Below are 25,283 nucleotides of genomic sequence, written 5' to 3'. Positions count from 1 at the left end.
TCTGTGCCCACCTGTCGGGCTGCACAGGCCTGGGGTGTGTAGGGGCTTGGGGCCAGGGAGGCAGTCTCAGCTGCCATCCCAGCCTGTCTCTCTGTCTGTCCATCCATCTGTCCACACCCTTGACTGACCAAGGTCAAGGCGGAGACAGGCAGACACAGGACCTGCTATCACAGAGGCCTTGTCTGAACGGGGGAGGCATCAAGTACCAGGGATTTACACCCCGAAGAGACACAGCTGAGCTGGGGCCAAGCTGGCGGTCAGGCCAAGGCCCAGGGGGATCCCTTTGAAGAGTTGAAATGGAGGCTCAGAGAGAGGTTGGGACTGGCTCAGAGGCGTGCAGCAGGTCTGAGGCCATGCTGGGCCCGGGGACTGGATAAAGCTCCTCTGGCTGACCCCTCCCCCACGGCCCTGCCTGGCCCTTGGCTGTAAACACAGAGAGAACAAGTTCCGTTTCCCAGGAAATATTTATCTTGGGCCGTGTGGGGAGCGTGTGCTGGCCTCCGCCTGTCCTTCCTGCGGGTTGGCCTGGGGCAGGAGGTGAGGGGGTCTGGCAGCCTTGGAGAGCAATCTGGGGAGCCCTCAAAGTCAGGGCCAGGATGGGAGTGCCCTGTGGCTCCGGCTCTGAGCAGAGTCTAAATGCTGGTGTTGGGGAGAGGAGGGAGCTGAGAGGCGAGAAACCCATAACATAACCTTACCTGCTCTCATGTTCTCATCCTGTTCTCATTCCTGTCAACCTGTCTCCTCTGGGTTCCTGCCTCCAAGCCTTTGCTCCTGTCTGCTGCCCCCACCTGGAATGCCTTTTCTCCCACTCCCTTGCATCCCAGCTCTCAGCTGGCTTCCCCTGGGAAGCCGTCTTTAACTCTCTAACCCCCTAACCCTTTGTCCCGGCCTTTCCAGGTCTGTCCCTCTCCTCTGGCTCACAGCAGCTTCAGACTGAGCCCCACAGACCAGCTAAGGTCTTGTCCCAAGCTGCTCAGACTGTGCAGACAACTGTGTCCAGGCAGCCCAAGAACCCCCATTCCCAGAAGCACAGGCCTGGGGAGGGGGTAGGACCCAGAGGTCACCTCCTTTCAGTGACACAGCACAAGCCCAGGCACATGGGGGACCCAAGTGTTCCTGCTGGCCAGTGGGCTCTTGGCCTTTTAGACTGTGTATCCCTGGCTGGGCCAGGCCTGACTGGGGCCCTGACAACAGGAAATCCTTGAAGGAACAAGCAGTGGCTGAGGACTCTGAGCACAACAGGAAACAGCCTTGACATGGAGCGGCAGTTCTGGTGACTGCACCCAGTGGGGTGGGGGCAGGGGAAGCTTATGGGACCCAGGGTGATGCTGAGGGTGACGCTGAGGGTGACCCTGAGACACTGACTGAGGAGCAGCAGGTATTCTACTGTGTGGTACTGATCTTGTGCTGTTGTGTGATACCAAGTGTGACTCCAATCATGGGACACTGTGTGGAGAGTGGGTGAGTCACCGAGGGTGACACTGAGTGTGTGACACTGAGTGATACCACGTGTGTGACACCACTTGTCCAAGACTGTGTGAGACCGTGGGTGTGTCACCAATTGTGAGACACTGTGGATACTCTGTGATACTGACTGTGTGATGCCGAGTGATAATGTGTGACACTGAGGGTGTGACACTGTGAGGATCACATACATAAACACAGACGAATGACACTGTGCAATAACACCATGTTTATGACTCAGGTGTCTGACACCAAATTGTCCATGTGGGCCCCAAGCATGTAGTGAGGCTGAGTGTACAACCAAGGGTGTAACAAGGAGTGACATGAAGGGCGTGAAAGCCAGTGTGTGAGACCGTGTGACCATGAGCCTGACACTGAATGTGTGATGCTGTGTGTAATGGTTGCGTCAACGTGAAATGTGAGCACACAGCCCAGTGTATGATGCTGTCATGGGAAGACCCCAGTGGGTTCAGACAGGGAAGTGGCATGGTTCAATTTATGATTTTGAAAACTTGTTCTGGCTGCAGAGTGTATGTGGAGGACTAGTTGGAGGGGCTGAGAGGAGACAGGTAGATAGATAAGTTAGAGGCTACTGCAGCCGCCCAGGCAGGAGATGGTGGTACCTGGGGTAAGGAGACAGCAGAAGAGCTGGAGAGAAATGGACAAACTTTGGAGCTATTTGGAGGTAGAAATGACAGAACTTGATGATGAATCAGAAGATGAACCAGAAGGAAAAACGGAGGATGGCTCCCAGTTTCTGGCATGAAGAAGCAAGCAATGGTTGGTGGAGGTGTTACTGAGATTGGTAAAGACTGGAGGAAGGCCAGGGTTAGTGGGATGGGGGAGGGCAAGGAGGCAGAAATTAAGAGACCTGTTTTGGATGTGAGTCAAAAATCTGAGTGAGGATAGTGGGCAGCAGAGGCCAGGCTGGGGATATATTTGGAAGTTGGCAGATGTGGCTGGTTTATTAAATCACGGACCTGGTTGGGATGTCCTACAGAGAGAACATGCGAGAGGAGAGGTGAGGACCAAGGACTGAGCCCTGAGGTGAAGAGGAGTAGCAAAGAGACAGAGGAGGAGCAGCCAGGGAGGTGGAGGAGACCAGAAGTCACAGGAGCTGGGAGGTTCAATGGGGAGGGATGCTGACTCGCTGTTAGGTAATGTGGGAACGGGGAGATGGTGCTGGGCTGGGCCACGTGCACGAATCAGCCTGACAAGAACCTTGTCAGTGACAGGGTGGGTCCAGAAGCCAGATGGCTTGGGTGGGTGGTGAGTGAAGGTGGAAACAGAGTGTAGTCAGAGACCGCGGAGACCTTCAGTTGTGAAGGGATGCAGAGAAGGGGCGTGGTTGCTGCATCAAGGTATGAGTACAATTTTTTTTGTTGTTACGGAATATTTAAAACACACATGGTAGGGAAAATAATACAATCAACTTGCCATGTACTTATCACCTAAATCTGACAGTTATTAAGATTTAAGCATATTTAATTCATCCATCCCTTGCCCCACCTGTTTTATTCATTTTTCTTTCTTGAAGTACTTTATTTGAAAATTTGTATTGTGGTAAAATACACACTACATAAAATTTACCACCTTAGCCATTTTAAAATGTTGAGTTTAGGGGAGTTAAGCACATTCCCATTGGTGTGCAACCATTTTCCATAACTTTTTTCATTTTGCAAAACTGAAACTTACGTCCATCAAATAACTCCCCTTCCCCCAGCCCCTGGCAATCACTTTTCTACTTTCTGTCTCTATGACTCTGACTATCCTAGGTACGTCATGTAAATGGACTCCTACAGTGTTTCTTTTTGTGACTGACATTTCATTCAGCACAATGTTCTCAAGATTCATCCATGCCGTGTTGTAGCATGTATCAGAAATTCCTTCCTTTTTGGGGCTGAATAACATTCTACTGTATGAATAAACCACATTTTGCTTACCCATTCATTCATCAATGGACACCATTGATTGCTTCTTCCTTTTGACTTACGTGAATAATGCTGCCGTGAACATGAGTGTACAAATATCTCTTTAAGATCCTGCTTTCAATTCTTTTATGTATATTCTTAGAAGTGGAATTGCTGGAGCACATGGTAATTTAATCCTTAATTTTTGAGGAACTACAATACTGTTTTCCACAGCAGCTGTACCATCTTACATTCCCGCCAACAGTGTACCAAACTTCCAATTTCTCCTCATTCTCACCAACACTTATTTTCTGCCTTTTTTTTTTCTTAATAGTAGCCATCCTAATGAGTGTGAGGTGGTATCTCATTGTGGTTTTGATTTACATTTCCCTGGGTAGTGGTGTTGAGCATCTTTTCATGTGCTCATTGGCCACTTGTACATCTTTAGAGAAATGTCTATTCAAGGCCTTTGCCCATTTTAAAGTCAGATTGGTTGCTTATTTTGTGGCTGAGCTGTAGGACTTCTTTATATATTTCAGATATTAACCCCTTATTAGGTATATGATTTGCAAATATTTTCTCCCAGTTTGTAGGTTGCTTTGCTGAAGTATTTTAACACAAATATCAGACATGATGTCATTTCAGCAAAGGTGGATATTTTTAAGGTCAGAAGATCCTGGATGATGCTGAAATGAGACCATGCAACACAGAGCCAGCTTGGAACTGTGTGTGTGAGGCTGTGTGAGGGTGACACTGGGGACTTTGGGAACACGGTGTGTGACACTGAGGGTGGGCCACCTTCAGTGAGGGTGATAGCGATAGTTTCAGTGTGTTGGCCCTGTGACATTCAGGGATGTGTGACACTGTGGACACTGTGAAATGACTGTGTGTCACTGAGCATGTGGAACATGATGGGTGAAGGTGACAGTGATCATGTCCCTGTGTGTCACCCTGAGGTGATGAGCACGACACAAAGTGGGTGCTGTGTGGAATGAGAGGGATCTTGGGTGAGCTGTGGGCGATGGGGGTTGTGTGATTGTTCTGCCATCAGACAGAGGACAGACATCACAGAGCAGACAAGGAGAAATGCCCAACGGGGACAGAGATGGTGTCTGGGCCCAAGAATGAGCTGGTCTGAGGCCTTCTCCTTTCTCTGTACTCCCCAGGAGGGCTTCCTTGAGGCAGGATGGGAGCCACAGTTACCGGGAGGAGCAAAGGCAATGGTGTCCGACAGCCCTTTCTGGCTCTGACATTTAGCAAGTCATTTTATCCTTTGAGCCTCAATTCCCTCAAGTATAAAATGGGGGCTGTTGGGAGGATCATGTAAAATGGTGTCTTTGTATGACCACAGTGCCTGGCACGAGGCAAATGCTCTGTGATCAGGGGAGATGACCCCTCGCATGCCTACTCCCAGGCTTCCGGGCTGATGGAAGCACTTGGGGGTGCACAGAGAGGGTGCAGTGATAAGAGATGTGTTCTGTGCCCATAGCCCTCTGCTCTCCCTCCCTCTTCTGTTCCCTGCTCAGCATTGTCAGGGGCCCCCCACCCCAACTCACTCCCACACCCTCCTCTCCTGGCTCCTGCCATCCTCACCCGCTGTCAGCCTCCAGCCCAGGCTCCTACAGCCTCATTCAATTAGGCCGATGCAATTTGCTCAAGAAAAAAATGCCATAATTTGGTTAATCACACCAGTAGGGGATCTGGTCGGGGTGGGGTGGGTGGGGATGGGTAGGAGTTCTACACTAACAGCTGAGGGCACAGGTCTGGAAGTGCCTGTCTCTCAGGGTCCCCACCTGCTCTCTTGGGCTCCATTCTGGAGCCAACAGGATTCAGAGCTTGGATCTCCCCAACTCCAGATACAGAGATCTTGAGACGGAAGGTTGGACTGACTGTGTTCACTTGTGTCCCCAGCAGAGTCCCTGGCCCTCTCCGTGTCTCAGTCTCCCTGCCTGACAGTGAGATGCTGGGGGCAGAGGTGGTTTCTGAGCCTCTGGCTGGCCTAGCTGGTCTCTGCATCCCAGATCTGGTCAGCCTCCTTCATGACTTCTGGAGGGCCTTCTGTTGGGCTTTGGCGAGGGCAGAGTGAAGGGTGCGTGAAGGGGACAGAGCCCCAGGGGGAGTTAAGAGGGGGTGGTGTCCTTAGAGCCTCATCTGGAACGCATTCACCCCAGGTCCAGAGTCAGAGACCCTCTAGTCCCAGGCTGCAGAGAAAGGGAGCTGCTGTTTCTCGGTCACCTGCAGGTCCACAGCTTCAAACCTCACAGGTCATACTTTGCTTGCACAGGGCTCCAGCAGAGGTGGGGTGGTGCTGAAACCCAGCCCATTCTCCCTGACCAACCCTTGCCTGTCAGGCTGCATTTGTCCAGAGGGGTGGAGTCACCTCTTTGTAACTCACACCAAGGTGACCTACCCCCTTGCTGAGAGCAGCTTAGGCAGGACTGCATGGTTTGTTTAGTCTTCTCAGTGGCTCAGGGAGAAGGCACCATTTTATACATAAGGAAACTGAGCCCAGGAAGGTGAAAAACTTGTCCGATGCCACATAGGTGACGTGTGACAGTGTGGGGATGTGAGTCCAGGTCTGGCAGAGGTGATGGAGGAGGTGGCAGGGAGCATGGGGCAGAAGAATCAGACCCCCATGTGCACAGGTGCCAACACTTAGCCATAAATTCATTTAGTCATTCAGAGACAAAACCAGCCACCAGTGCATTCACAGTCCCGAGGATAGCTACACACTCACTGCACACACCCAGGCTCACACAGATGTTGCCAGCCCCCATCACACACGCACAGGCACCCACACATGCAGATGGCTTGTGCACAGATGTGGCCTCAGGGGCGCTCACACGTTTACACCCTCATACACATTCTCCCACAGAATCACAGACCCACATACTTTCACACAGACATTCTCCTAATGACCCAGGGGACATATTCTACTATGGTCACATGATGCATTATGGACAACTAATGGGCAGGCCACATGTGTGCATAGGTCACCAGCCAAGCAGGAGCTCCCCACAAAGTGGGGGGGGGGGAAGCAGTTGTGATGAGAGTAGACAGAATTTTGCAATCAGGAAAGTCACACAAAAAACGATTTTCAAGTCCATTTCCAAGACAAAATTTATATAATGTCTGGTGAGGTTGGAGGACATCCTCTAAAGGACCTGCACAGATTCACAGGCACAATAATTGCACAAGATCCCCTGGGCTCATATGATTACCCAGCCCTGGGCTGTGTGTGTGTGTGTGTGTGTGTGTGTGTGTGTGTGTGTGTGTGTGTGTGTGTGTGTGTGTGTGTGTGTGTGTTTGTGTGTGTGTGTACATACTCAGTGGCTCCCAGATCCTTGGGATATGAGGAAGGAGAGGAGAAGTTCCAGAGACTCCGGATGTTTGTTCTCTGGCTTCCTGGGCCCTCCAAAGGCAAATAACTTTGGATGCCAGCCTGCCTGCTCAGGACGGGTGGGTGGGGTGGTGGGTTGTGTGAGGAACATGGCCCTGCCTCTGGAGCCCTGCTGATGGGGACCATGCATAGAGATACAGCATGACTGAGGCCCACGGCCAGTTTCCCATGGACTTGTGGGCCCATCACCTCCCCTCTCTGGGCCTCAGTTCCCCCATCTGAAAAATTGGGACAGAGAGGGGCTGAGACTGGGGGCTCTCCCCTGGAGATTGAAACTGAGACATTCCAGGATCAGGGTACAAAAGAGAAAACCAAAGCTGGGGTGGGGAGATGGAGGGGCCAGTAGGGTTGAGGGTTCAGGGCAGGGCGTGGAGCCCCAGAGCCTGCCATGTCTCCCCCACAGTGTCCCCTTTCCTGGAGAAGGGCTGCACCTCAATGTTTACACCTGCTTGTGGGGGTGGGTGCAGCCCAGCCCTTGCTGATTGCCAAGGGGAGCAGTGGACAGGAGGTGGAGGTGAGAGTCCCCTGAACACTGCAGGACAGGACAGGGGCAGGATAGCACAGCAGGGCGGGGTGCTAGAACAGATCAGCATGGGGCCTGGAAGGACAGGAGGGGAGAAGAGAGAGCATCCCGGTGCAGGAAATGGAAGAGCCGAGACCTGGAGGTGGCAGTGGGTGCGGTGCGGTGCGGGAATGAAGGGATGAGGGGAGTAAGGTTGGAGGGCTGCTAGAGCCTGGAGCGTGGACCGGGGAGTCAGGAGGGACAGCAGTGACCCTGTCTGTCATGCTTAGTGCCTTACAAACACATCCAGCAGGCCCAGGAGCTCGGAGCCCACTGCAGGGCCATCTTCTGCAAGGCGGGGACTACAGCCAGACCTGCATTTTACCACAGCCCCGCAGGTAGGGGTAGGGGACAGCTCAGAGAGCCTTCCACTGTAGGGAATATAGTGGATTGGAACCCAGAGGCAGGGGCACGCCTGAGAGGAACCCTGCCCAGAAGATTTCTCATTCCAATCCCCAATACAGTGGGACTATTTTTAGGACCAATTAAAGTGCTCACGCATTCCTCCAGGGGCACGGAGAAGGAAGGGGGGCCAGGAGCAAGTGCAGAGGGAAGGGGGTGGACCCCACTCTTCCCCACAACTCTGGTTTTGTCTACCAGGTGTTCCCTTCAGGGCTAAGAAGGCTTTCATCCCCAGGGACCCCTCCTGGCTCTTAGGTCTGTCCATCTGCCTCTGAATCAGTCCTTATCTCTGTCCCAGTATCTTTCTCATTCTACCCACCAACCCTATCCTGGGATTTGGGGAATAACTGAGTTGAGCCAGGCCCTGAAGACAGAGCCAAATACAGTCATAGGACCCAGTAGTGAGACTGTGGGAGAGACACATACCAGAGAAAAACAGAGAGCAAGAAGGACAGACGCGGAGAACCCAGGAAGCTGAGGGGGAAACAGAGAGCCCAGGACAGAGCCGGGGGAAGCCCCCCCGGCCATGGCAGCCCCTGGGCACCCTGTTTTCCACTTTGTGCCAGAGAAGACTCTGCCAGGCCCACCCTCCCTTCACCCCCACCAGCCCCTCCCTGGGCCCTCTGCAGGCCCAGACTGACCTTGTGCCAGGCCAGTGCCATCTAGCATTTACCTCCCACCATGGGCACTGTGTCTGGCACAGAGGGAAAGACATGAGGCCCTGTTCCCTGGCCTGGAGGAAGGGGCACCCTGCATCTGAAAGGGGCTCAGCCCATCTGCTGGCCAAGGCAGGGAACTGGAGGGGCCACTGAGACAAACAGTGGTCAGGAGGGAAGGAGCCTAGTGTGTCCAGAAGACCTCTGGGCTGGGGTAAGGGCCTCCTGACCCCAGGTGAGACCCTGGGTAAGTCCTTTCCTATCTTTCTGGCCTTAATCTACTCCCATCAAGCTGGGGTTGGGTGCCATAGGCCCAGGGCTTTGTAGACTCTGGTTCTGTAAGAATTCTGAGGAGGAGGATGACAAGTGACCCACCCAGGAAGGCTTCCTGGAGGAGGTGACATCACTCATGAAAGAAAGTGATAATGATCCTCTCAGAAAAGGTAATAAGTACTCCTCTCAGAAAAGAGTCCTTCCCTCCTGACACACCATCCCCTGCCCTGTCTTCACCAGGAGATGATCCTGAGGCAGAAGGGCCTCCTAGCCTGCAGAGATGCTTTCTTCTCAGCACAAGGTACCCTCATTCCTTAGGCTCCTTTAAAATAGTCACTGGGCCAGGCTTGTGAGACTTTGAGAGGGCTCAGCTGTCTTCCCGGCCTGGGGTCCTCCAGGGGGTCATTGTGTCCACCCCCTAGCTTGGTTATGGCATATGCCCTTCACAGCCCAATAGCCTTGGGCACTCAGGAGTCCAATGGATCTTTTTATAGCTCAGCAGACACCTCCTGACACCTGTGATGGGCTGTGAGATCCTGGGGTCCCCAGGGAGGAATAGGAAGCAACTTCTGCCGTCTAAGAGCCCCCAGTCTGGTGAGGGTGCCAGATGGACAGTAGTGGCAATTCAGCATGCCATGCCATCATGGGGAGCATAGGGCTGTAAGAACCCTGGATGGGAGGCTCAGATTTGCCTGAGCGAAGGAACAATGACAAAATGTTCCTGGAGGGAGGCCCAGAGGAGGGAGCCTGGTCACTCATTTATTCATTCATTCATGTATCTAATTTTTCCTTTGGCCATCATTTCCTGAGAGACATAAACTCTGCTGATGCTGGTCCAGCTGGTCACTCAGCTCCCTCTTCCTTTCCTGCTTGGGCCACTGTGCCAGCCTCTCAGAGGCTCCTAGACTTACTTTGTCCAGCTCCCAACCTGCCACAAAGGCCATGTGATGGGGTGAGGCTGAGGAGGGTTTGAAGACACTGAGGGTCTTCAGGCCAGAGCTGCAGGCCAGCGACGCTTACCAAGTCCTTTCTCAGGATACAGTCTCCCTTGCTCGCACACCACTGGGGACAGGTAGCTGGCCTCGCTCCTGCCCAGGCTTCTCTGTTGTGGTATGACTAACTCTCAGAGAGCTTACCTCTGCCTCCTGGTGACTGCGCCACTGTGCCTAACTGCCCACACGGGCCCTTGGTGAGGAATCAAGGACAGTGGGGGCATCAGGAGTTTGGCATGCTGGGGACATGCGTGGGAGGAAGGCTGTGGCCATAGGGGTGGGGGGTCACTATTGGCTCTGCCGCTTGGATGAGGCAGCGGGGACCGGAAGTGAGGGTGAGGGGGTGGGAGAAGTCCTGAGCCTGTCCCATCCCCCTTGATTTGATGTCTGCCTCCCAGGTTGTCTCCTTCCCCCCACACTCGGCTCTGGCTGCCGCCCTCTGTGCACTCTGCTGTTCCCTTACACCTTCTTTACCCCAGACCCCGTGCCAGGGACTGAGGGCGCCCAGTGAGTCAGGGCCCCGGAGTGCTGATTGTTCATACAATTCCTCCCTTCTCTCCCCAACCTCTTCCCCTTCCCCTCCTTCATCCTTCTCCAAACCTAGCCCTTGAGGAAGAGTGGGGGGCCTGAGGCCATTGGGAGGGCATCTTGGAGGAGGCAGGAGCTAGAGTAGAAACCAAGACTGGATTCGAAAAGGTGAGGGGCCTGGGAGGAGCTGCTTGTGAATATTGGAGGTAAGGAGCCCACAGGATGGGGGCTGACTTATTGGGGAGGTGGGGGACACAGTGAGGGGGGCACCAGGACAGGGCTCAGGTGTATTCTACAGTGCACGTGTCTCCAGTGTGGCTCGGAGGCTGGAGACGCGGCCCTGTTGGAGTAACAACTGAAGCCAGAGTCTGCAAAGGGCAGGGGGAGGGGTGGGGAAGAAAGGTGCGGGAGGGGTGAGAAAGCTGGGGAGGGGAGAGGAAAAGGGGACACAAAGGAGGGAGGGGAGAAAGAGAGAGGGAAAAGGAGGGGGGAAGGTCAGGCTCTTCCTTTAGGACTGGACCCCTTCCCTACACCCTGATCCCATGTCACCCCACTGTCCCACCTCACTCTCTCCTTGCAGCTCCCCTGCCTCTCTCTTCCTTTGAGACTTTCCCTGAGGAGTCCCCCTCTTGTGGTGGAAGTGGCACCAACTTGCACCCAGCGGATGGGCCATTCCCTCCTGAGCAAGGCCCCTCCCCTTTGATCCTTTGTCTCCTCCCCTATAAAAGGGGATGGTCAAAACAGGCACCTCCCAGGGTTCATAAGAGGATTGGAGAGAGTGCATGTGTTGCTGGGTCTCAGAGTGTGCTCCCTGGGCCAACAGCAGCAGCAGCAGCAGCAGCATCTAGGATTGTGTTGGAAATGCAAGTTCTTGGCCTCATCCCAGACCTTCCATATCAGAAACTCTGAGGGCAGAGCCAGCAATCTGTAGGTAACAAGCCCTCCAGGAGATTCTGGTGCACATTCAAGTCTGAGAATTACTGATGGACACCTCTAGCGCACAGTAGGTACTTGAGAAAGGTGCCTTTTCTTCCCCAAAGCATGATGCCCCTCAAGCAGGGCACTGACATGTAAGTTTGTCCATCTGTGGCCTGGGTCTCTCACCTGCTGCTACCTCAAATCAGGTGTCCCAAGGATCGCCAAGCCTCTTTCCTCTGTTTTCCTGCTCAGCCTTGTTGAGGGGAGGTCTGGGGCTGCAAGATCTTAGCGCTCCTGGGCAGCTCTTCTCCCCGGATCTAAGGCACCAGCGCCTGTTGGGGGCCGTTCCTTGGGTGTGGCAGTCCTGAGTGGGGCAGGAAGGGGGAGGGGCCGCCTCTCCTGCTTCCTTGCTGGCCCCTGACTCCACAGGGCTCAGCATGCTGCCGCGAGGGCTGTGAGAGTCACAGAGTAAGCTTGGGGTGCTTGGGCTTAGGCTGGGGGTCCGAGGTCCAGCCCAAGGGGGCTTCTCTGGCCAGAGCCCCCAGGAGGCCTCCTTTGGGAGGGGCTCTGCCAGTCTCCCCGGCAGAGCAGATGGGCTTGCTAGTACCAGGCACACACGGGCACACAGACAGATGTGCTCCTTTCCCCTTGAAGGCCCTGTTCTCTGGGGAGAGAAGAGACTAGGGATAGTGCCCATCAGAACAGGAGGCAAGAAGCAAGAGTGTAGCCGGCATCTGCCCTGGCCCCCTGATTTCTCCCATCACGGCCGACTTCCTGACTTTCCTCATTCTGTGGGTGCTCATCTTGTGTCAGGTGCTCTCTCCCCAAGTTCTTGGACGTTTAGGGGAGGAGTGGGCAGGAGAGACAGGAGTGGGTGGGGGCAGGAGTATGCAGGAGAGAGGATTTGGAAGTGGGGAAAAAAAATTGAGACTCTTTTTTCCTTTGTAAATTAATTAATTAATTTGTTGTAGGGGAGAGGGTAATTATGTTTGTTTGTTTATGTATTTATGTTTTTAATGGAGGTACCGGGGATTGAACCCAGGACCCTGTGCTTGCCAAGCAAATGCTACCACTGAGCTATACCATCCCCCATCAAGACGCTGAGACTCTTGGAGACGAGACAGGAGAGTAGCCTGTGACAGGGATGGACGTTGACTGAGGGGGGCCTAGAGAGAAGGAGGGAGACCCACTCAGAGAACTCAGGGAGACAGAGCCTGAGAGAGGGGCACAGCCCCAGAGGGAAGGAAAGAGGAATAGAGAGGGAGAGGGGCTCCAAGGCCCTAGAAGACTCCTCTTTAGAGAAAGGGACACCAAAGCCCAGAGAGAGAGAGGAGGGCACGCCACCCCAGGCCGCACAGGGGACCTAGCACAGGCAGAGTTGGATTAATCATTGTGTATGGCTAGTCTCAATAACACAGTTTGACTCTTAGAAGGTACCTGACTATTGGATTTGATGTTATGAGCTTCTTCTAGGCCACCATGGGGGCACTGTGAGGCTTCCAGAGAGGGAGGGGTGGGCTCTCAGTTCCAGGCAGTAGGGAGAGCAATAGGAGGGCTTATAGAGGTAGGAAAAGACATAGAGGCCCATGGAGACAAGACAGGAAAGCAGCTTGTGACAATGACACTGACTCTCAAGAAGGGCATCAGTCCCTGTGCTGGTGGCTCTACAAGGTCTCTTGGCTTCATATAATTCTTTAAGGAGTTAGAAGGAATTTTGTCCAGACCCTAGCCCCTGTCCAAATGTGTGCAGAGAGGCTGATCCAACCCCATTGCTGGCTCCAGGGGCGTCCTCACTCAGAACAGGCTCCCCTGTCTCGGTACCCAGGGTAAAAGACCAGTGTGTGAGGAGTGGCACTGTCTATAGTGTTGAGTGGACCTACCTCCGACCACAGAGCTGCAGGTAGGGAGCTGGGGAAAGCAGGAAGGCTCCATCCACCTAACTACCCATCCATCCATCCACCCACTCATCCATCCACCCATCCACCCATCCACTCATCCATCCATCCATCTATTCACCATTCCATCCATTCACATATCCATCCACCCATCCTCACTGAGTTAAAACAAAAACCACTGAACTATATTGTTGCAAGCTGAAAGGACCCATTTTTACTAATGAGGAAGTTGAGGCTCAGACTAGGAATGGGGCCTGATAAGGCCACACAGGGCTTCTATAGTCAACCTGGGACAGGACTAGAAATCACTGCTCTTTTCTGCATACCACAGATTCTCCTCTGCGGTCTGGGAAATTGCCTGGTTGTTATGCTGATATTTATACTGACAGTTTTTCCAAAAAGCGGCAAGGACAGGAAATGTGACCCCTTTCACCCAGCCCTGAGCTTGGCGGTGTGTGTATGTGTGCGTGTGTGTGTGTGTGTGTGTATGCCTAAGTGCATATTTGTGTGTGCATTGTACATAGGGTTGCATTTTTATCCGTGTGTGTGTGTGTTTGTGTGGGGGCAATATGTGTACGCAGGACATGTATAGATGTGCATGAGAGTAGGCATGGTCTGTATGTGCTTTTCCTTTCCTCATCTTTTTAAGATTTCTGGGATTCTAGCCTTTGACTTGAGCCTTGTTAGTTTCCCCACCTGTGCCTCCAAATTGGGAATTTCCCCATTTCCCATTCTCAGCTGCCCCCCACTGATTCTCTTCTTCCATCTCTGGGGCAGCTACTCTGCCCTCTGAGCCCACACATCATGGGCTTTGGAATTTGAACTATTTCCTTCCTGAGTTGATACAGCAGAGGTGAGGTTGCTTTGAGATCTGGGAAAGATTCAAGGAAAAGTTGGCATGCGACCAAGTCTTGAAGGCCCCTTGGAGGGCCAGGTATGAAGTGGCTGTGATTCCTGCACTCAACATCCCCCACCCCTGGGGCAGGCAGGGCAGGGCCAAGAGGTGTATGTACAGAAGGCTGCCAGGCAGAGAGCCCCAGGCTTCATCGGCCAGGTCTGCATTCAGCCCACTCAGGCTCCCTCCCTGCTGCCTTCCCAACTCTCCCCAAGTTTCCTTTCACATTCCCCCACTCACCGCCATTATCCTGCCCTTAGCCTGAGGAGTCACAGAAAACTGACCAATCCAAACAAAGGCCAGACAGGCACCTACCAATTCCAGTAAAGGACAGGTCAGGGCATCCCCCAATCCAAGTAAAGGGCAGGTCGAGGAACCACCAATGAGAACAAAGGACAGACTATTCTCTCTAAGCCCCCTGGGGAGGGAGCTCGGGGGTTGGGTGCAGAGCAGGAACAAGACAGTGGCTGGAGATCCAGAGACTCGGGTTCTGGACCTGGCTCTGTCCTGACCAGCTGGCTGACCACAGGTGGGGCACTGCTTCTTTCTGAGCCTTAGTTTCTTCATCTGTCAAATGGGGAGACTTAGCTGTCCTAAGACTGTGGCTTCGAGAAATTTCTTCCCCTACATCAGCGCTTACTACATCACCTTGGCCCCTCTTCTCCAACTTCCACACCACAACACATATCAAACTCCACTGGAGGGCGGGGTCCCTCAGGTCTCAGCTTGTCCATCCCTGCTGCCTCCAGGCAGGAACAGACATAAACCAGCACCACCTTCTGGAGACCAGCCCTGGGAACCCCAGTCTGAGGAGCTTGGGTTCGCAGACTTTACTCTGGGATTATTTGGGGCATCAGCTCTTCCTCCCCTCTTTAGTCTGCAGAATTGATCTCAAAAGGCCACAATAGCCCACATGTATACTGTGTGTGCAGGTGTTACTGAGCCCTGGCCTGTGACTCCATAAGGAAGTACCTGCGCCTGTGTGACTCTGTATGTGTACCTGGAAGGTATCTGAAGGCAGGCTGGAATATTTCTGCAAAGATGGGAAGGTCTGTGGCTGTGTGGCAGAGTATGTGTGGTGCTGAGTTTGTGTGAACTGTGATGAGCAGTGCCTAAAGGTTAAAGGAACATTAATCCAATTTGGGGATTGTATTGTTGGGAATCAGCAGCTTCTGATGGCTGAGGACAGAGATCCATCTCCATGACCAAAATGTGTTGGGGGTGGGGAAAATCAATGCCAAGTGAGCATTCAGGGAGAAAGCCCCCTGCTGCCCCCAATCCTGGAAAACAAGACTGGGTGGGAGCGGGGTTAGGGGAGGAAGCTGAAGCCAAGAAGATGCAAGGGTGAAATCTGGAGCTGAAGTCTGAACCCCAGGCTTCATCTGGATCCCAATGCAGGACTCCCCTCTGCAGCCTTTCTGAAAAATGGGCATCTAGCCCATTTTTGCACACCCCCAGTTATGGGGAGCTCACTTCCTCTCTTTCTCCTGATGGCCTCTGCCTGTGTAGCTTGGCTCTGCCTGGAAGAAGGTCTTCGATCCACTGGGCCAAGGCCAGCCTCCTGAGAAATCCTATGGGTCTCCAGGCTGTCCCTGGAGCCACAGAGTCCAGTCTCCCTGCCCAGAAAAGCCTGAGATATTGTAGTCAAATACTGAGACCCCTGGGTTGGCTCTGCTTCCAGCTAGGAGCCCCGGGGCTCTCCAGTCTTAGTCACATGCAGGACTTGGTTTCCAATTCCCTTCTTACATGAGTCACTTCCTCTGAAAGAGTCTCATTGTGTCCTTACCTGGGACACAATGCACTGGAGATGGTCTAATCAGCCTATGGAAAGTGGAGGAACTGTCATTTTCACATGTTCAGAGTAACATAATTTTATTAGTACAGCCTACAGTTTCAGCATTTTTAATATATTACCATCCACAATTACACTCAGAGCATGCTGAGCTGAGCCTGTAGTCCACTAAGACCCTCAACCTCTTGTCTTTTTCATAGGAATAGGGGCCACACCATGTCTCCTCCATCTTACAGTTAATCATTTTGCTTTATGATCACAGACCCAGCCATCCACCAGGGTAAACATCAGAAAGAACTTCCAGGGATAGTGGGGAGGGCATGGCTGAATGGATGGTATGAGTCACGATCCTGCCTTGGCCCTGGATCCTCTGTTCCGTTACCTTTCTCTTTGATCCCTGTGGCTCTGGCCAAGTTAATAGAGCAAGAAGCAGGGACCTTTCTTGTCTCTGTTCCGCTCTCCAAGGACGAGGCTTGTTCCTGGGATGGGAAGCCTGGGAGGCAGTCAAGGCAGTCTTCTCCTTCCCTTCCTATCTTGCTGGAGGCTGGCCTAACTGTGTTTCTCGCATCTTGTGGGCTCAGGCACCCCCTGGACTCTTGTTATTCCCGGCCCCTCACTAGGCTGAAAAGTGAGACTGTATGAGGCCACCTCCCTCTTTGGGAAAGCCAATGGGACCCAGATTCAGCAAACATTTGGCTGAGCACCTATGCCATGTGGGTACTCTGTGAGACACTCCTAGGACTCAGTTTCATTTTATCTTCATATCACCCTGTACGGAGAGATAGCTTCAGTGTTCCCCCATACAGACAGAAGACAGGCTCAGTGACTTGACCAAGATGCAAACTGCTAATAATAGTGGAACTAGGACTCAAATTTGGGGAGTTTTGTTTGCTTGTTTTGCTTTGTATTAATGTGGAAGCCTGTGCTTTCCCTACTATGCCAGAGTTATCTTTGGCTAAAAGACAAGAGACCTGGGGTCTAATCTAGACTCGACATCTTGACTCACAGTGAGTTCTTTGCTAAGTCCCTGGCCCATCTATAAGATAAGGGCACTTGGACGTTCTATGGCCTTAAGACTGGTTGGATTCTGAGATCCTAAGATCCTGGGATTCAAGTGTCTGAGAACCGTGGCCTCTGGTTTCAGCTGGGAGTTTGTGCTCACAGCTGCCTGGGCCAGGGGAACTGCCCTGGCCCGCCCAGCAAAGGCCCTCACTGCCCTTTCCTCTCTTCTAGGATGCTTTGCTGAGCCTGGGCTCCGTCATCGACATTGCAGGCTTGCAACAGGCTGTCAAGGAGGCCCTGTCAGCGGTGCTCCCCAAAGTGGTAGGTGCCTTGACCCCCACTTCCCCTGCCCCCTAAACCTTTGCCTTGCTCCTTGCTGTAACCACATGGTTGAGAAGAAAGGAAGAGGCAGGGTCCCTGTCCAGAGGACTCTTAAAGGGAAGTGAATTGTTTGGGTTAGTGTTCTGAGAGGGCTTCTTGGAGGAAGAGGGCTGAAGCTAAGCCCCAAAGAATGAATTTATATAGGAATCCTGGAATGTCTGGGACAGAAGGGGACTTAGAACTTATTGGAAAGATCATGTTTCAGATAATGGAATGGATTTACCTAGGATTAGAGCTAAGACATAGTGGAGTCAGGGGAACTTTGGAATATGTACAGCAGGAAGGATTGAGAGTAGATATGTGGACAAATTTCCTTGATGCCAGGTCTGGGAGGTGCTGGAATGGGGCTCAGCCTTGATGAATGGATTCATGCCGAATTAAAGCTTCCTGCCTGGAGACAGGAGGCTGGACAAGATGATCTCTAAAAACCTTTAAGCTTCTCTCTGACCCATCCAACACCATGGATGAGGTTGCAGACTGGGGGCAGGTGGAGGGTGGTTGCTTGGGCCCATGATCACCTGGTCAACATGGTTGCCTGGGCCAGAAGTGCCTTGGTAAGGGGACTGTGCTTCTCTTCAGCTGCCCTAGGCCATTCCCCAATCTGGCTCCTGTGGCCACTGTCCACCCCTTAGGTAGTAGGAAGGACAAACTGGCCCTCAAGGCCCAAAGCAGCGGTGTCTGAGTTGTGCCAAATAGAGGGAAGCAGGGGACTGTCAGTCTGGGGCAGAGGGCTCTAACTTACCCTAAGGGGCACAGAAGACTTCCTGGAGGAGGAGATAAACTGAGTCCCCATAGCCTGGAATGTCCTCTCTCCTACTTAAGACACCAGCCAAGAATGGCCTCCACTCCAGGAAATAAGACTAATTCGGAACTGAGCCCCTCCCCAAGCCCCCTCCAGCAGAGCCTATTGTGTCTGAATCTGCTCTATGGATGAGCCACCTGAGGTCCAGAGAGTGAGGGCACTTCCCCCAAGGTCACACAGCAAGACAGGAACAAATGGGGTTTGGCCCCTAAACACCCGCATTCTTTCTCCTCAGCTCTGCTGTCTCAAAACCTCCTGGAAGTTCAGAGCCCAGGAGGAGGGCTAATGAGTGAGCTTTACTGAGTGTGAAATTGGTAGGAAGTGGGTGGTATGTTGGCTCCCAAAATAAATCCTTCCGGAGATGGGACTGAGGCATCATCTGGCTGGGGTGGAGAAACATCTGGAAAGGAGGAGGTGGAGAGGTTAGCAGGTCAGCTTCTATAAGGCTGCCCTGGGAGTGGGGAGGAGGAGGTAACTGTCTGGGTCTTCAGAGGCAGGATGCCTGGTGGTTGTGCCAGCTTAGATGCCCTGGACTGGATTCACTGTATCCCCAAAGCTGGGAGCTGGGAAGACAGCTCTGGTCCAGGTGACTAGGTTCCTGGGACAGTGGGAAATGTCTGCCTTGGCATATCCAGGAGACCTGTATGAGCTGGGGAAGCCCTGACTTTGGGGAGCCCTGTCTTGATTGCATGGAGGGACTCAGCCCTCCAAAGAGGGGCAGGGAGATGGGAGGTCTGCCCTGCCCCCAGGGAAGGTTGGGGACCCGGGGAGGGGTCTGCCTACACCCCCAGTGAGGGGAGCCGCTGGCACCTGGCTTCTCATCAGCACCCATTGTGGCAGGCAGCCGCAAATGCAGATGGTGCTGATGTGTCTGAAATGGTTCCCTCCTTCCCTCCAACAAAGTCGGCTAATTTTAACCCAGAGTGAGGGGGTGGGAGCAGACGGACACCCGGAAGTGAAGTGAGGCTCTGTCTTCCCTGCCTCCCCACCCTCAATTGTCCACCCCTCTCTCTGCCAGGTCAGGACTCTCTGTGTGACCCTGGCTGCTGGGTTGTCTCTTAACCTCTCTGGGGAGCCACATCCCTCAGGCCCCTCCCAGGCTGCTTAAACGGTTGATTGACAAGAAGGAGGCTGGATAGAGATGAAGTGTGGGTGGCTTCCTCCTCACTAATTTCTGCATCCCTGAACTCTCAACTAGACCTTCACCCAGGGGAACAAGGGGGCTTCAGGCCTTGCCTGTGTCTGCCCTTCTCACTACTCAAGCCCTATCATTCCCAGCCCACGCCACCACTGAGCTTGGCTCAGGTTCTCTGGAAGTAGGGCTGGGGCTGGGAGAGGGTTGGGGTGGCTGGAGACAGCCAAAGGCAACCCGAGTGGCTGGCAGGATTGTGCACTCTCATAGTCATGAAAGGCAGCTGCTCCTGCTGAGAAGGATTCCCCACTTACTGAGGGTGAGCCTTTAACATTTAGCGCCAATGTCACCTCCTCCAGAAGCCCTCCCTGATACAGTCAGCAGAGAGAAGAGTCCTCCGTTCTGAGAAAACAACGCCTCTCAAGATATTTAGCTGGGCATGCGGGTGCCCCCTGGCTTGGGGGAGGGTCTCTGCTGAGCATCTGGGTCTCCCTCATCACATACAGCATGGGTAGTGGAGACTCTGCAAGGCTGTGTTGGTTGTGGGTCCCTAACTGGAGACAGGCCTGCTTGGAGGGAATGTGGGTTTTCACCTGTGAGTCAGTGAGGGCAACTGCTTCTGTCAAGACTGCTCTGGGCCCTTGGGGAGGGCAGATCGATGAGCTGCAGATTTGACATGCTTCAAACAGAGCTTTGATCTCACTCTGGAATGTGATCATTCCAAAATACAAATCAGCTCCTGTCTCACTGGACTCACCAGACCCGCCCTCCCCGGCAGCAGACCCTCCCCGGCAGCGACCCCCTCCGCCCAACACCCTCCCCCGGCTCCCTTCCAGCTCAGCACTTGCTGACCCCAAGCCCACCTCCTGCACCCTCTGCCCCCACTGTCAATTCTATAAATGCTCTGTGCTCTTTACACCTACACGCCTGCTGCTAGGTCCAGAAGCCATTCTTCTGTGCCTCACCCACTCTCTGAATGTGTCTAATTCCCCTTTCAGTTACAGTGTTAAAAATGCTCCCTACAGGAAGCCCTCCTGGCTTGGGTCACAGTGTGTGATTTCTTGTAGCTTTGTTTGTGTATCTGAGGTAGTAGGGAAGCTTCCAGCATGTTCTGAGCCCCTCCTTCAGTAAGCCCAGAGTGGATGCTCAATTATTGTTTGCCCAGTTTGGAGTCACGGCACAGAAATATCCCAGGGTTGGGGGTGGGGTGCAGATCTGTCTGTACCTTCAGCCCTTCAGACCCTCCCCTCCCCAGAGCCTTGGATGTGCGGTGATGGGTAAGAAGAGCCAGGAGGGTCATGGATCATTGCCTGCTCGGAACCCCTCCAAGAAGAGAGTGAGGTGCTGAGGTCATAAGGGAGTTTTCCTACCCTGGCTGCACTTAGAATCACTGGCGAGTAAAAACAAACAGATTGCCTGAGCCCAGTCCCAGGGAGTCTGTGACCTGGTTACCCAGACCTGTGTCAGACTGGAAGTAGGCTGCTGGAAGGGCCTCTGTTCAGGGTCTCATGAGTGCCTTCTGTCCTAGGAGACTGTCTACACCTACCTGCTGGACCAAGAATCCCGGCTGGTGTGTGAGGAGCCACTCCACGAGCTGCCCCAGGAGGGGAAAGTGCGGTGAGCTGTTCTCCACCCATTGCCTTCTTGCACAGTCAAGGGTCTCAGGTCTAGGGCACCTTCCAAGGTCATCTGGTCTGACCCTCCCCATCTGACCTTGACCTCAGCCTCCCTGCCAGGTGGGGCTCCTTAGCTGGGGTCACTGACTCCAGCATGGAGGGGAGAAGCAATGTCTTCTCTTTTATTGTTTTGGAGGCATGGATGGCACAGGAAAGTGCCAAGTGGTAGGTTTTCTCCTAGAGAGCTGTTTAGAATTGCTGCAGCTTCCTCAGAGCTGAATCTCAGAATGTTGGGGCTACAGTTTATCAGTTAGAACCCCAGCAGGCTACGAGAAACTGCCTGGGAGGTTCTTACAGAATCACAGAATTCTGAATCATAGAATGCTGGAACCGCACAGTGTCAACTCCATATCTGAGAACAGCAAGATCAGAGGCAGTATCCCGCTGTGGGTTCTGGAGACTGACTGCCTGGGTGCAAATCCCATCTCCCATTTGCTACCGAGGGCCAGGTATTCGACTTCTCTGTGCCCTGGCTTCCTTGTTTGTAAAATGGTAATAATAATAGTACTTATCTCAAAGTACTATTATGGGAGGAATCTTGGAAGGATTAAATGTGTTTAACACATGTAAAGTGCTTAAAACTGTATCTATAATGAATGCTAAATGTCTGGCTTTATTTTCATTATGATAGAACATTGGAATCACTAACTTTAGGATCATGGGCTCAGTGCCCTCTCATCCCCTGACCCTTCTGAGCCTACTGAATTCAGATTTCCAGATGGGCGAACACTGTGAGACGTATCCAATGTCACATACTTGGTGTGAGACAGAGCCAGGTCTGGGGCAGTCTCCTGGCTGTCCAGGGAACAGTGAAGGGAAGTGGAACTTGTCCGACAAGAAAGTGTTGACAGGCAGGAGTGCTGGTCCGGAGGAGGGCAGGCCACAGAGGACATGCTCACTGCCTTCTAAGCACTGCAGGGCGATTGTAGGTCCAGGGAGCACAGGGTTGGGAGCTGAGGGCTGAGTGGACACTGGTAGGGGTGTTACCAGAAGGCAGCACTTCACTCTAGCCGGCCAAGCAGTCAGGGATGTGGCTGTTTCAGGTAGCAGCTGAGGCCAGCTGCTCACTTCTTGCAGAGGCCATAGAAGGAACTGCTGTTTGGAGATGCCAGAAGTCCTGATGCTGGGGATGCTGGGGATCCTGAGGCCCCTCCTGGCACTTGGAACCCTAGATTCCTGGATGCTGTTCTCTCCCCTGGCCCTTCCCCATGGAAGGGGCTAGAGCCTCTGATAGCTCAGAGCCTTCCCACCTCCTGTTCTCCCATGGGGCTAGTGATGGGTGACACTCTCCCCTGCAGCATCTCCTGACAACTCCTCCCCTCGAGGACTGTGTGAACCAAGCCAGCCATATCCCTCTGTGGCCTCTAGTGTCCCATCTGTAAGATGGCAGGATAGGGCTGGAAGTTCTTTGGAATCTTAAGGGAAAAAATTGTTATAATTGCTATAATTTTTCTCCCTTTTCTCCTCTGAGCCTGTACCCTCACCCCTCATCCTCAAGAACTTGGCATAATATAAGTTTTCCCCATCCAGGAAGTTTCCTCAGAGCAGCTGGGAAGGCCCTCCTGAGAGAGGGATGCAGGACTGTGGGCTCAGATGGCAGGAGGGGAGTGTCCTGTAAGGTCTGCTCTGCTCCTTCTGAGCCTGAGATGCTCCTAGTAGGCTTTCTGCCGTGAGCTGGGGTGTGGGATGGGGTGGAGGGCTGTGGTCCAGGCATCTTTGAGGGGGCTCAGAGCCTCTGCTTCAGTAGCCCTTTCAGTATCCCCACCCCCAGCCACTTCAGACTTAGTAAAGCCTTTGAAAAAGGTACAAAAAAAAGGGCAATTAAAAGTGAATGCTCCAATGCAATTAGCAGAGAGTTGAGTGGAGATGAGGAGGAGAGTGCCTGCTGGGAGACAGGGCTCAGAAATCCCAGGAGGTGGAGGAGGCAAGGCAGTGAGGGGGCAGAGGGGGCAGGTGGTGGGTGGGGGAATCCCATCAGCAAGGATGGGGTGAAGATTCTGGCCAGTCCTATCTTCCAAAATCTGCCCACCTTCCCACCTTCCCACCTTCCCACCCTCCCATCCCTCCCACCCTCATGTGTCTGGTGGCGAGCCCACCTGCTTGGCTAAGGCTGGGGCAGAGGTCCATGGAAGAGGGAAGAGCACTCCAGTGGGAGTCAGACAGGCCTGGATTCTAACCCAGCCCCATCTCTGCTTCACTGTGTCCCCTTCCAAACCTATTTTCTTATTCACAGAATGGAGATAACAGTGGGCTCTGTCTATTGGCTTGAGGTAACAGATGCCGAGTGCTTAGCTCAATGCCAGCACGCAGTAGGAGTTTTTTTTTTTTTAAGTATTTTTATTTGTTTATTTTTTAGGGGAGAGACAATTAGGTTTATCTTTACTTATTTATTTTATTTTTCTAATGGAGGCACTGAGGATTGAACCCAGGACCTCATGCATGCTAAGCATGCACTCAGCCGCGGAGCTATTCCCCAGCCCCAGCTCCCTGTAGGAGCTTAATGATTGCTGGTTGCTCTCCATCTCCAAGTCCCAACACATCTACTCATTGGGTGACCTTGAGAAAATTACTTCCCTTCTGGCTTCAATCTGTTTTTCTATAAAATGGGTATTTTAGGGTACAAGGTCCTTCCAAAGGTGACCTTTGTGGCTCTGGCCCCATCAGGAGACTAGGCACTGGCCCTGGGCTGAGGTGGAGCCTGAGTTTTGGCCATGCCCAGTGTGTGTGTGGTGGTGGGGTTCTCCTCCCGGAAACTCTGGAGGGCTGGCGGGGCTGGCAAACAGCAGCAGGTGTGAAGTGGAGGCAGATCATAAAGACAAATAAGGGCCCAGGGGAAGGGGCAGAGGAGGTGCTGAGGGTGGTGGGGGGAGGCATGTGGTGACCGAGATGGGCTGATGGGGAGTGAAGCAGCCCCACCAGCTACCCCACCCCTCCTGCCACTGCCCCCTCCCTTCTCTTCTGTTTTGTGTTTTCTGCCTCGTGTGTTTGCTCGGCTCTCTCCTCCCCTGCAAAGTCCTTCCCTGTGCTTTCCCCATCCCCACTGACCCACATTTCCCTGATCTGCCACAGCCCCATCAGAGGGCCGCTAGGAGGCCCACTCCCTAGTTTCCTGGCACTAAGGAGGATTCAGTTTTCAGAAAATGTGTCTAGGTCATAGCAGCCTCCCTCAGGGGTGGGTTTGTCCAGAAGAAGAACCCTGGGCTAGAGGTGGAGAGAGCTGCGATCCAGGACAGCAAGTCTGCAATCACAATCTCATGCAATCTCCCTGGGCGTCCATCTCCACCTATGCGAGATGAGAAGATGGGACACTGAGATGTCTGAGGGCTGGTCTTGCTCTGAATCCTGAGGGCTGCAAGAAGGCCTCAGGGCTGGAGGGAGCAAATCCTGGAGGGCTGCCTGGATGAAGGGCTTCCTGAAAGTCTTCACTGCCCTCTTCTGGGTTCCTCGCCTCAATCTCCCAGCCTATTTCAGTCCCCAGCCCCTACTGCCTTCCTCTTCTTATTGTGTCTCCTGCCATCTCAAAGCCTCTGATTACTTGCTGCTGAGTGCAGTGAAATCCAGGGCCTTTCGGCTGCCGAGAAGACACGCCCACCCCGGCCCCAGCTGGTGTCTCCCTCCTCTACTATTTCGGGAGAGAGGGGGGCCCATGGCCCAACCTTGAGAAATTTCTTCCTCAGAGCTGACCTGGTCCACATCACTGCAGCATCTCTCTGTCCCTCTGACTTGTCTCAAGGGACACAGAGAGTAGTGTGTCCCCATCTCTGGAATCTCACATTCTGGGAGAGGGAGGGGGAGAAGGAAGGGAGGGTCCGGGTCCTGGCCTGAATCATAATTCGTCTGCAAGAGAGATGAAAGGTCAGAGTGAGGTGGAGGCTCTGGGAGGTGGGTGGCTCAGTAAAGGGGAGGGGGGTGCCTCACCTAAGAAGGGGTTGGGGGAGCAGAAGAAGGCCTGGCCTGCACTCTTTCCAGGCCATTGACCTCACCAACAGAGAGCCTTTTCCTCTACTCTCTCCACTAAACAAATAGTTGTTAAAGGGATGGACCCGTCATAAAATCCATGCCTGTTGCTCTCCCCACTCTGTCTCCATCTGTCTTTATCTTCACTGGGTAGCCATGACCACTCAGGCACCAAGAGCCGAGTCATTAGCCTTCAACCTGAACAGCTGGTCCCGGGCTTTGGCGTCCCTTCACCCCCAGCATCAGCCTGGCAGCGGGGACAGGGGGTGGGGGAGTCAGGAGAGGAGAGGAGGCAGGGTGGGGGCTCTGAGTTGAGGGGAAAGGCCTGGGGGGTGTGGGCAGTGGGTGAAACCCCCAGCCCCACTTGGGTGGGAGGGACTCAGCCTCCAAGTCCCCTCTCCCTTCTGGCATCTTAGAAACCTCCAGAGGAACAGGAGTTCTGGGAAGGATGAAGCAGAAGAAAAGGGCTCTTATAGGGGTGGGTTGAGGGGAGCATGGCCTGGCACAGCCCTGTCTGGGGCTGTGGGATGTGGCCAGGCCAGGGGAAGTCAGGTTATGTAACAAGGTGCCCAGTTTGGGGACTGCTGAGGGTGGAGGATCCTTGGAGGCCTCAGCACTTGGTGGAAGATCTGGACCCAGGCAAGGT

General features: G+C 53.4%; 1 protein-coding gene across 3 annotated transcripts in view; it reads left to right on the top strand.

The window, feature by feature from the left end:
* PDE2A (phosphodiesterase 2A) overlaps positions 1 to 25,283 on the top strand; it is a 63,570-nt gene that overhangs the window by 15,274 nt on the left and 23,013 nt on the right. For 2 of the 3 annotated variants that reach the window (XM_074372576.1, XM_074372577.1), the window contains 2 exons: positions 16,921 to 17,010; positions 20,533 to 20,621. In XM_074372576.1, the coding sequence (XP_074228677.1) occupies positions 16,921 to 17,010; positions 20,533 to 20,621 (179 nt within the window). Of the gene's footprint in view, positions 1 to 8,932; positions 8,969 to 16,920; positions 17,011 to 20,532; positions 20,622 to 25,283 lie in introns of those variants that run through there. The other variant, XM_074372578.1, reaches the window with a different exon arrangement.

The sequence above is a fragment of the Camelus bactrianus genome, chromosome 10 (assembly GCF_048773025.1).
Source record: "Camelus bactrianus isolate YW-2024 breed Bactrian camel chromosome 10, ASM4877302v1, whole genome shotgun sequence".
Classification (NCBI taxonomy): domain Eukaryota; kingdom Metazoa; phylum Chordata; class Mammalia; order Artiodactyla; family Camelidae; genus Camelus; species Camelus bactrianus.
This window is presented reverse-complemented; position numbering and strand designations above follow the sequence as displayed.